We start from the raw sequence: 12,478 nt of genomic DNA on the forward strand, positions 1-12,478 counted from the left end.
TACACCAGGATATTTGCCTGTTTAGCTTCAATGTTTCAGCAAAGCAGTTACACAAATTTTGGTGATAAATCGATATTTTTTTGAACTGAGACTTTAAATCAATGTGTTCCATGATCCGTCTTATGATTCCCCTATGCTTTAGAGAAATTATAATTCCCTTATACTTTTCTTTGATTTTTTTAAATTAATTTTTTTCTTTTTTACAAATTCCCTACCCAAATTACTCAGTTACTGCATACGTGTCAGATAAAAGAGTTAGGTATCATCTCAAAGATGCATTGAAAAACATCCTTTAAATTGAGACAGTTGTCCAATTTATATTGTCAGGAAAACTATAAATTCCAATACTATGGACTGAAGTCGTAACCTGAATGCTCTAGGGATCCATCAAAGCCCGCGGAACATCAAAGGACTTCGATATTTTTAGACTGTATGAAGTACCCCCTCTATTTTTAGCAAGATCTATGAAAGTTTCTTTGCTGGGTGGCTGAAAATTTTTATTTTACATAAAATTGATAAGATTTTAAAGCATCTAGATGAACCGGAATGCTGGGTAAACCTTACCGTGATTGAGCTAAAGAAAGCATTCGATTTGATCTGACTTAGAACCCTTACCCGTAAGCTATTAAATTTTGTTATTTTGATGCATATTTGGTAAGAATAATTGCAAATTTTTTTCCAGGTAGAAGTAAAAAAGAACAAGTATAAATGACCTATTCTGATCCCCAGCCAATCTACTGCGGAGTTCCCCATGGAACAGGTTTAGACCCTCTCCTTTTTTTGGTTACGGTAAATGAGTTGGCAAACGATGAGTCAGATCCTTTGAGTTTGTTGATGATTTATCCGTACTGGAGCTGGGCAAAAAGAGTGTTTGAAGCAAGGCGGATAGAATCATGGCGGGTTTGTCGTACCAAGCTGAGGAGAGCAAAATGATCGACAATCGCGAAAAATCGCTCGCATTAACTTTTTTTTTACTAAGGAACAATTCAACCCTTTTTAACTGAGAGTTTCAGGGTGCAGCGTCATGGATATCAAACTCTTAGCAATATATCTCACAGATGACCTTCATTTCTTTAGAACTCCTTGCCCGTCATGGTGTCCCAACCTCCTATTTATTGCTTATTTTCCTTACGTTTATCAGACCACTGCTAAAATATGCTTGTCCCGCTTGGCATTACGGCCTGACTTCGGACAAGAAGGGCCGCCTGGATAGGATCCAATAACAAGCTTTTCTGGTAGTTTCTAAACCTCCCTAAGTGCCTTACTGCTCCCTTTAAAACAACTTTCCCTTAAAACTCTTTGGGCACGTCGTGATGAATTTTGTTTCCAATTTGGTGTCGGTATTTTGACAAACTACCGCGGCTTCGTGAAATCTTCCCCTTCTGGGCATCTCTTTTGGCACCAACGGCTCCCGCGACAAGTAGCCGATCCGGTACCAGTACGACACATGCGTTACACAAATAGTTTTGTTCCCTTGTTTGTCAAGATTTTTAATACTACGCTCACTCGTCAATGATTGTATATATTTATTTGATTTAGTTCATAATTCTTTTTATTCGTTGTTGCCTTTATTTTAGTTTGACTCTGTTTGTGATATTTCGAGTCAACATATAAATGTGTATGACGATGGCTATGGCAGTGATTTTTATAGGTTTAGTGCCTCTTTATTGTGACAAGAACTGCCACTGATCGACACAACCGTGTAAGGCAATTCACAATAAAATTATTCGAATTTGCAGAGTGCCTTTTCTTAACATCAGTACGAGTAAAAAGCATAGCGTGACTTACCAAAGATGGATAATTGTTATTCCGCCAAAAGCCTTCGAACATATTCCTCCTGGACCCTGAATTCAGTGAGAGTGGAATAGTCTGATCGGAATTCAACTCTTGCACTTGTCGATTGACAATCGCGGAAGGACGATACCTGAAACTCGATATGCTAAAATAGTTATCTTTGATAAAACATAAATAAATATGAGCTTTCACGTCAATTTTTATTCCAATCTAGTGATGAGACGATGCCCGATTTTTTTACCACTTTGATCCCAATCCCGATTTCATCTTAATGTTTCGGCTTAATACGATTCTGATTCCAAGAATACTATGATTTTGGCTTCTTTGTTTGTTCTTTTTGCTTATTTTCAATATTAGTTACGAGAGTTTAGGTAGTCACAATACCTAATTAGGCGTGATATTAGGCATTTCAAGGAATTCTGGCAAATCTGGCAGAATTTTAGGAATTCAGGCAAATTCCCCCTGTGTAAAATTTCCCCTGAAAAATTCAACCATTGGGAGCATTCCTCCCTATAGAAAATACTCCCCGTGGAAACCCCCCCCACCCCCAGCAAAGCAAATTCGCCCCCCCCCGAAAAATGTATGCATACTTTTCAATAATAAATGCAATACGTATAAATAATGGGCAAATTTTATAACTTAAGACCTTTCCTCAGGGGCTGTGGAGAGTTATAATATTTCCAAATGCATGGTTATTCGGCCTTTCAACTATGGCGAGCAAAATGGATATCTCAAAATTTTGATCGGACAATTTTGAGGAAATAAGGGGCATGAGAGGGGGCCTAGTTGCCCTCCAATCTTTTTGGTCACTGGAAAAAACTTCTAATTTTCGCTCAAATGAGTCCTTTCACGATATTCCAGGACCACTGGGTCGATACGATCACTCCTGGGAAAAAACCAAACAAATAAACACGCATCCGTGATCTTTCTTCTGGCAAAAAATACGAAATTCCACGTTTTTGCAGATAGGACCTTGAAACCTCTACAGCGGGGTTCTCTTATACACAGAATCTAGCGGTGTCATTTTCATTTAGAATCTATGACATTTATGGGGTGTTTCCTGCTTTTTTCAAAATTCAGGCAAATTTTTTCAGGTTCATTGCCTTTGACGGGTAAGGCTAAATTTAACTAAACGTACATATTTGAAATCAGCAACATAAGCCAATTCTTTTGAAACACCTATTGGTATCAAAATTCTGTTTTTTAGAGTTTTGGTTACTATTGAGCCGGATCACTCCTTACTTACAGTTACCACGAACTGTTTGATTATGTCAAAAAAAACTAAGAAATTCTCTATTTTTCCAGAAGTACGGTCACGCACACATATCCGTTTTCTTTTTTTTTCCGGAAACATCACATCGAAACAGAAGGTATGATGTATCGAAAGAGGACTCATTCGAACGGAAATTTAAAGATCTAATATCTTGGAAAGTATAAGAGATCACGCCCTATCAAAATGCCAATTTCTGGCATTTGACTAACAAAACAACCGTTTTGGCTCGAACAGAGTTGGGCTGTCACTGAGCAATAATTCTTAGAGATACAGAAAAAACATCTATATAACCTCTCAGTCTCATAGCCAATACTGGCACGCGGTATATAATTCGCCCTTAAACATGGCCACAGTTCAAAAAAAAAAAACACGTTATTATAGACCGCCTTTCCAGCAAAACTAATTGCTTACAACTGTTACTTAGTTGCACACTATTTATTGGGGTGTTGGCAAATATATTTTTTAATGGAGAGAGGATGGTTAAGGCCTCAAAAACGAGTTTTTAGACTCAATTGTTTATGCTTTTCAGGAGTCAGATGTAATAGTAGAACATTCAGATGAATATGAATTTAACCTCTTTTCATTCGAAAGATTATGTATTTATGAATGAATAGAGGATAAAGTGTGGCATGTGAGTGCTGAAGTAGTAAAAGCACCCCCTCTTACTGTCGAAATCGTAGTCAATTTACGAAAATTTTATGATATTCTAAGTGTGGCATGTGGGTGCTGAAGTGGTAAAAGCACCCCCTCTTACTGTCGAAATCGTAGCCAATTTACGAAAATTTTTCTAGTATTCTGAAAAGATAGGCCTACACTAAACGAACTTGTTGTTATCACAATTTGTATCAAAGGATTTTTGAGCTCGTTGGTTATAAAGGCCGTTACTTGCAATCAGAAAAATGAAGCCGGCTTAGCTTTCATGCCCATTCAAGTCGATCCATTTAAGAGTTTTAAAGTGATTTATGATAGTCTACACACCAGTGTAAATTCTTGGCACTTCTGTTAGTGGTGACTCCTGATAGTTTCATTTTTGAAATGACTCATCTATTTCTATTCTTTTCTGGGTGTTTCTATTGACATTGATAGGTTCTATTCATTTCGATTTCGTAACCCTTTATAATTCATATTCTTTGGGGGTTTGATTTGAGAGTCAGCTAATTTGCGCTGATTTGAAGTATTGAACTCGTCCTTTACGTTTCGCAAAAAAAAGTCTTTCTGATTTAGTACAGTGGCATAATTTTTTTTTCAAGAGATAGAAATACTTTTTAGAAGAAGGCGATAACGTTAATGTTACTGTAAATTTTGCAGTAAAACTGAAAAAAATGAGCAGATTTTTTTTGCAAGATTACTCTCTTTCCTGGAAGTTTTCTAAATATAAACGATTACTTTATGATAACTTCTCGTCTTTTAATATTAACCTACAAAGTTTTATATTTTTCCACTGCTTCTTGAATGTAACTGCTAGTAACAATACAAATTTGAATACATGGAAGGACTGTTCAAATCATGTGGTACCACAGTGGATTGGTGTATAGCTTGGCAATATTGGGCCCGGGGTTTATTTCAACTTCCGCAAGGTTGTGCAACAGACTTGCTACCCACGACTGCAAACAGGCCGAGCAACCAAAAAGTCAACTCAACACGCTGTGCGCCTATCCTATTCAAACCCAAAAAGTTTTTCGACCTCCAGCCCCCTTGAAAATAGAGCTAATCGAAAGGTCTTTTAAAATAATGGATTGCTGAAATTTAGCATGCCTTAAAACTAAAGTCCCTCGTAATGATAACACGAAACTAAGAAAAAAAGAATTCTGGAAAGTTTTCGCATCTGGAAACCAGTCAAGAAAATTTGAATCCGATACACCCTGGAACTGTTTTACTCCCGAGATTCTGCCTTTAAGTCAAAAGTTGAAAAGGGTTAAGGGTGCCTTTAGGAGCCAGCATGAGACTTCACCTGTGAGGTGAGAGCCACTTCCAGACACAAAGAAAGAACAAGTTTAGAAAAAACTTTAGTAACCCAAAATCTTTGGAACCATTTCCTAGGCAAAAGACATAAATAAATGCTAAGAATTCATTCTGAAACTTTTTACGTCTTATAATACACCTTAGTGAGGTTTTTCGTTTCCATTTCTCCCATGTTTTACGTTGGAAAATATCAGATTAGTAAGAACAGTAGCGTCAATTCATAAAAATTAAAGAGAGGGGGCAAAAGTACTTTCCGATATGTAGAGGGGACAAATTTGTCCTTTGTTATTTTCTCAATGAAAAAAATAGAAAAGGCATTTTTCAATAGAAATTCCCCAACCCAAATTTTTTCCAAAATCTAGGGGGTATCGTGGTGAAAAAAATGCAGGGGGCAAATCCCTTCCTATAATTGACACAAATGAGTATGAGACAAAATAGGAAAACATTTATCGTGGTGTTACGCTAGACTGTTTGTTCAGAGAGAGAAAAAAAAAAGTTAACTGAAGGTTATTAACTTATTAATATTATAACTTATAATATAAAGCCATAACCAACTTACAGATTTGGTGGTCACCTATTCTATTGACTAAAATGATAAGAGAAAGAAAACAAGAAAATCAATTCCTGAATATTATTAAATAATGAGATAGAGCTTTTTAATATGTTAATTATTTACTTATTGAGCATTTATACAAATAGGTCTATCTTTACTTCCTTTCTAATATGAATTCAGTACTTTTGAATATTTAAAGTAGGCATAGACTTATTACATCTATTTTTTTTTTTAGCAAACTTTAAATTTTAAACTGACCAAAATGAACTAAAAGGGATGCTTATGCCTAAACTACCGTTCAAGACCAAATCCCTGCGTCGGAATGCACTTTTTTTTAAAGACCCACAGCCCTGAAGCTTCATTTTTTCATTAGCTGGTAGTGTCATTGAAAAAAGAGAAATAGAAAGAAAAATCCTACCTTGGATCCATACTCCGCCTAGCTATTTCTCTATTTCGGTTTTGTTCGAACCATAGCCGTCTTTGATGACTTGGACATCTATAATATCTCATGCCTAAAATGTCAGGACCTTCCATTCGAGATCGAGAATCTGCTGCATTTGCTGACCTTCTGAATGGACAACCGGCAATATGATTATGAGTGTCATTCCTTGGATTCTCGTGGGCTGGCGGGGGGACGGCGGATGGGTAGTAAGCTGGTATTCTATGATGGAAGGGCACAGAATTTTGGCCGGATGAATAAGAACTTTGGCCGTTCGATGGCGTTGGTTGTATGACACTTGCTGGTTGTGAAGTAACAACTTGTAAGTTCAGCGGGTTATCATAATTAAATGAAACATACGGCCCAATGTTACTTGGGCCAGATAGCTGGCATTCAATGGGATTATATCCATGATTATGCAGTGGCATACCAGAATTGGGATGAGGTTGTGTAGTAGAGTCCGGAAGTTCGTTACGAAGTATGGTGTTAGAAGGTCTTTGATGACTGCAACGATGGGCACCAACTGAATCTGGTACATCTAAACCTGGTCCACTTGTACTTGCAAAGAAATTTGTAACCAAATCGTAGCTGGGTCGTCGAGATAATGGTCTCCCTCCTTCGCTATCAAAAGGGAAGCCCTCGTCATAAGAGCTTGGCTGCTGATCTGTAGTTCTTGCTGGTCCTGGTTGATCAATAGCAATCGACATTCTGATGATTGGACTTGTTGCCGTAGATATTTCTAGATTGAGTGGCGGGCTCCTTAAAGGATTGTTTCCTTGTGAAGAAAGTGGGCTGACGCCCACAGGCCTCAGACCTTGCTGGCGCCTAGAGGTACTATCAGTCTGATGGTTTCCTTGGGCTGCTGTCACTGGATTTAGTGGCTGATGTGCTGAGTGCGAAAGGCAGGAACTATTCATTCCAAATGCACCGAGAGAACTATCATTTTGAAATCCACCTAGATGGGCGCGTATGAATCTATTTGTATCTTCACTGTTATTCTGTGGGGTTGCGTAAATATCTGGTGAAGGATGAAGCATTGACAATTCAGAGCTTTCCGCATGTGGTTCTACATTATTTTGTGGCAATTCTGAAGACGGAGGTAATTGATTCAGTTGGTGATCGGACCTCCCGGCACCTGGACAAAGGCTGAAAGAGTTCCGAAGATCATGGTATACCATCCATGGTACGGCTGTCATAACAGACGCGTCCTGAACATTAGTTTCGTTCCTATTTGTAGGCTGTGACCATTCATTATCACCAAGTTGATTAAGAATCCACTCAGAGAATCCTTCAGGAGGAGCAGTTCTATGAGTAAATCTGCTCGTTGTAGGACCTTCTGCGTTTCTATATTCAGTTGAGCCTTGTTGTAACGGTTCTTGGTGGCACAAACTACAAGCTTGCTGCCCTTCTAAAACCCCACTATGGCCATTACAAGCATCAATTCTAGGATTTAACTGGCCAGATTCGTTTAAGTAAACTTCTCTTTCAACTCTATGTTCAACGTCACTCGTGACATAAGATTGTTCTTCTGAAACCTGATTCTGAGCAGCACGGTTTAGTGTAAGCTCGTGTATTCCTTGAAGATCAGGAGGTAAATCAGAAATTGTTGATGGACCAGCAGCACTATACGAATGATCTGTTAAACGCGAAGGACGATGAAAACCAAGCGGAATGACATCGTCTTCATCATCTGTCTCTGGAACAACTTCATCATCCGTTTGTGTGAGATCAACCAATTCAGTTGGAATATTCAGTTTGTTTTCGGTCTGTAAAAAAAGGAAAAAAGATAAAACGGTATATATTTTCTTTTAATTTTCACTCAAATTTAGATAGAATGGTTAATACAGATCTCAGAGACACATGACGAACTGCATATAGAAAATCAAACTAATGAGAGATTTTCACCAACAATAGAAAAAAAAACAAATAACATGAAAGAATTATGAACCTTTTTTAATGGAAAGAAAACTTAAACTTAAGAAAGCTGTTTAAGGACAGGAACAATAAAAGTACGAAAATGTAGAAGAGTGGAAACAGTTAAAAAGAAGTGAGATGTTAACTGGTAAAAAAGAATCAGACCAAAGAAAAACATTCTCCAATTGCACCTAGGATAGAACAGAATCTTAAAAGGTCCAAAATAGTACATTTCAAAAACTGTCCATCCTCAGACGGCCAACTAACCGGACGGTTCAATGCCAACGTTTCTACCAACCAGTTATGCGACACCCCTTTAGACTATTTGAGTTATCCTTACTGTTTGACTGTCTGCCTTAGTTCTGCCAAAGTATGATAGACCATCAAGTATGATAGACCATCATCAATAAGTGAAAATAATCGTTTTTATACAACCCTGATAAAAATTATGTCAGCTGTGCCTCTCACAGAGACTATCTCTTTCGACCTTATTCTAATTAGGCTCTCAGGTATTTCATTACTTTAACCCAGTTGAGCCAAAAATCAATGGCCTTTTTTATTTAAGTAACTGTTAGCTAGAATATCTTGCTTATCATTATAATAACAAGAAAGAAATAATAACGAGAAAAAATCAAGAAATAACAAGAAAAGAAGAAAGAAAATAACAAGAAAAAGTTCCAGAATAAATTTTAATAGCATAATCAATAAAATTTGTAAAGCTAGGGAAATGGAACACACTTTTCAAATAAATGTAGAGAATACACCTCTGCAAAAGTTGCCAATGCATAAAAACCCACTAAAAGACTCTTCAGAGCAAACTAGCAGGCTTAAGAAAGAAGTGTCAGACCCAACCATTGTTTTAGGGCATAACAATGTGGCCAGCATTGCCAAGAATAATTAAGGTTAAGAAACGGAGTTACCAAAGCCAAAACTTAATACGAAATATTTTCAAATTGCAAGACATATTAAAAATATATTACCTGTCCTTCACCACTTTCGGAAGAAATCTTAACGAGGGGCGTTAATTGATGGTAATGTAGATGGGAAAGCAAGGTTGTTTTTTTCTATTATTTCTCTTAAGATATAAAAAGGTATTTTTAAGAATTTAGGGGGATACAACTGCTCCCCCTTTTTTTATTGACACCGCTGATTTTAACTGAAACCAACTCAAAGTAAGCAACAGTTATAAAGCAACTGAGTTTTTATATTGAATATACATACTCGAGGACAAAAAAAAAGTCATAAATAAAGAATAAAATCTGGTAGCAAAAAAGAAGAAAAATAAACTCATAAAAGTCAAATAGTTTCTATTATTTTCTATAAATCGACCCCAATTCCAGTAAAGGACCATTTAAATTATCTTCAGGCTAATTCAATCCTAGAATACTAATTTTCCTGAAACAGATTCAAAGTCTGTCAGAAAAAAAAGAAACGAAAAACAATCACCTTTACAATAAAGATCGATAAAAAAAAAAAAAAAAAAAAAAAAAAAAAAAAAATCTATGCCTAATATGTGGTTGTACAAACGGATGTATTTTTCATGTGATGAGTTCTTGACACTAAAGTATTTATAAGTATTAACTGTATGTGTTGTCAAATATATTGAAGAGTACCTCAAAAATTGAAAGGAGAGTTAAAGATCTACTATTTGGCGGATCGGAAAATTGATCAGGGTAATTATGAAGATAGTTGAAAATTGAAAGGTATTACAAGCTAGACATTATAGAAATTTAATCATGTTTATATAGAAACAGAAGTCATTAGCTATAAGAAACTGATGAAGAAATGGGCAGTGATGCAACTTGGCAGTTGCTCTATGAATGAACAGATCTGAAAATCCTTGTAGAAAAATACTCACCTAGCCATTCATCTAATCAGTCTGCTAATAGGTAATACAGCGATAGTTAAAAAAAAACTATTTAAAAGTGCTTACAAACGAGTGAAAACGTCTGCAAGGAATTATAAGAGTGCATATGCTGACAATATCGCAGCCGAGGCAGAAAAAGCAGCTTATAAGACCAACAGTAAAACCGTTTACTCTCTGGTGATTAAACCAGTCCATTCGTAGAAGACAGTAGGGGGCAGCTACTTCCTTAGCAGGGAGTTCTTCAAAATCGTTGGAGAAAATAGTTCTCAAAATTTCTGAACCAGGCGATGCCTCAAGAGCCACTGGTTACTCCTGAAGTACCTCTGTTGAACGTGGACATCTATTCGAGCCTAATCCTTTTTAAGGAAGTTGACGCAGCAATGAAATCACTTGAAATTTAGCTGGTTAAGATGCTTCCGTGCTACTGAAATGTGGAATAAGAGCACTTGCTGGCCCAAAATTCAAATCACTTAGTAAAGGATGAGAGAAAAAGGCTGTCCCTTTAAAATGAAATAAATGCATTATTGTGAAACTGTTTAAGAAAGGAAGAAAGACAGTCTGTGATAGCAGGAGAGGCATCACACACCAATCAGCTGGAAGCAAGGTCTCGTCTCAAATTTTACTTAGCCAAATCCTGACTCAATTACCGCTATATATTAAGGAATGAACAATATGGCTTTCGCCCAAATCGTTACTGCAGCGATTTGGTACTCCAGCTTACATGTACTATTGAAAAAATCGAATGAATGGAAAATACAGATTATTTTACTGCTTATAGATATATTGAAAACATTAGCTATGTGGAAAATTTTCCTAGCTTATGAAATCTTTCAGAAAATTGTGAAAATAATTACAGTGCTGTATGATGCCCAAGTATATGCAGTCCAGACGGAGAGTGGTCTATTACACTTGTTCCAAGCTGAATTCGAGTTCGTCAAGGATACTTACTACCTGATATTCTTAACAATACTTATTGACTGTCATTCAAGCCTTCCACGTTAGAGGATACATTCAATTAAGTCCCGAGCATCAACTACTTAATTATGAGTCCGCTGAAGACATCATTGTTGCTGCCCACTACCATGATGACACTTAGCATAGCTTGAATGAACTAATGGCGAAAGTTACCCCTAATGACCAACACATAAATGTAGATAAAACTAACGGTGGGTCAAACGGAGTTATAACAAACCTGGGTGAAGGGACTCAATACGAGGGTACTGATATTGAAAAGGTGGCAAAAATTCAAATGTCTTTTTAATACCGTTGCCAAAGACGAGAACTGTGACAGAGACGTCGTGTTGCGCATAGCGATCCAAAAATTGCTCCCAGAAGCTGAAATTCATGATTGTTTGGAGTAATGTACTCACTGTACATATTTATGGATGTGAGACATGGAGCCTTTCGATGAATGTAGAGAAACAATTACTCAGCTCAGAAAAAAATTACCTACGTAGAATCTTCGCGGTGCAGAAACACTGGACCGATAGTGACAGATACCCAGAAAGGGATAAATACTGAACAGGAACTGATGACCACGTGATCAGACTAAGGAGATCGTGGAGGCACATGATTTGTATGAATGAAGAAAGCCTCCCACACGATATAGGGTGTTGGACCTTACACGGTTTTGAAGGAAGAGAAGACAGTGCAACAGTCTAGGTTGGTCCCTTGAGAAGGAGGCAAAAAATCTTACAACTATTCCGAATAAGCTCCGATTCCCTTGCAACAAGTCGGCTGAATTGGAGGTCTTCTGTTGCTGCCCTTTGTGCCTCTAGGCGCGGGAAGATATAAGTCAAAGTGTTTTGATAATATGTTCATTTAATCATTTGTTACTGTTAATATTTTATTAACAAGTATTACACCGTATATTTCAAATGCCTTGGGGAAAAAGCAGGCTTTTATTCACTATTTTCATTCAGGTAAAGGCATTTCCAACGTCTGGAAAAAGCGGGGGGGGGGGACAACGATAACACTTTTTAGGTTTTTTCTAAAGCATTTAACAACTGAAAAGTGAGTGTCTATATGAAACTTCAACGGCTTTTTCTATAGCCCCTCCCCCTGAGTCCTTTGGCCCAATCAATCACAAATTCTGGGTTACAGTCGTCGTAAAAAACGGAATCGCACCCTCAACCCTTACAAATATAGCCACAAGTGGCTCTTCCCACTCATCGGATCCTTCAACACCCACTATATAAGCTCCACAACTCTGAAAATACAAACAAATATATTTTTCAAAATCTAGGGGGTATTGGGGGGAGCAAAAAGTGTGAGGGAAATGCCCCCATCCCCGATTAGCATCACTGTTTACTTTCTTTATAGATAATCCTTAAAATACAGATTATAACTGAATACAAAACAAGACTCTGAATAAAATAATTGTCGTCAGGAGTTTGCTAGAAATAGAATAAGTCCGAGTTCAAGGAATAACCGTTTCCGATTTTAGTTAACCTACGTCAAAGATTGTAAAACTTAACAAAGGCAGAATATCCTTTGTCGATAAGAATGAAAACTAGTAACTAATAATAAACCCGTTTCACTTGAGTTAGAGTCTTCGTATTTACAACGGGGTATGACAACAGAAACATCACTTTTCAAACTTCAATACTATTTTAAAGTCTATAAATTAATTTTCTAATATAAATATTATTTACTAATAGTAAATAATAGTCAATA

General features: G+C 37.0%; 1 protein-coding gene across 3 annotated transcripts in view; it reads right to left on the reverse strand.

Moving 5' to 3' along the window:
- The window catches only part of LOC136031091 (E3 ubiquitin-protein ligase Arkadia-like), a 48,436-nt gene that overhangs the window by 15,049 nt on the left and 20,909 nt on the right, over positions 1–12,478 (reverse strand). For all 3 annotated transcript variants that reach the window (XM_065710371.1, XM_065710372.1, XM_065710373.1), the window contains exons 4-5: positions 6,001–7,787; positions 1,789–1,924 (exon numbers count right to left, since the gene is read on the reverse strand). In XM_065710371.1, the coding sequence (XP_065566443.1) occupies positions 1,789–1,924; positions 6,001–7,787 (1,923 nt within the window). The remainder of the gene's footprint in view (positions 1–1,788; positions 1,925–6,000; positions 7,788–12,478) is intronic.

This window comes from Artemia franciscana, chromosome 9, assembly GCF_032884065.1.
Source record: "Artemia franciscana chromosome 9, ASM3288406v1, whole genome shotgun sequence".
In the NCBI taxonomy this organism is placed as follows: Eukaryota; Metazoa; Arthropoda; class Branchiopoda; order Anostraca; family Artemiidae; genus Artemia; species Artemia franciscana.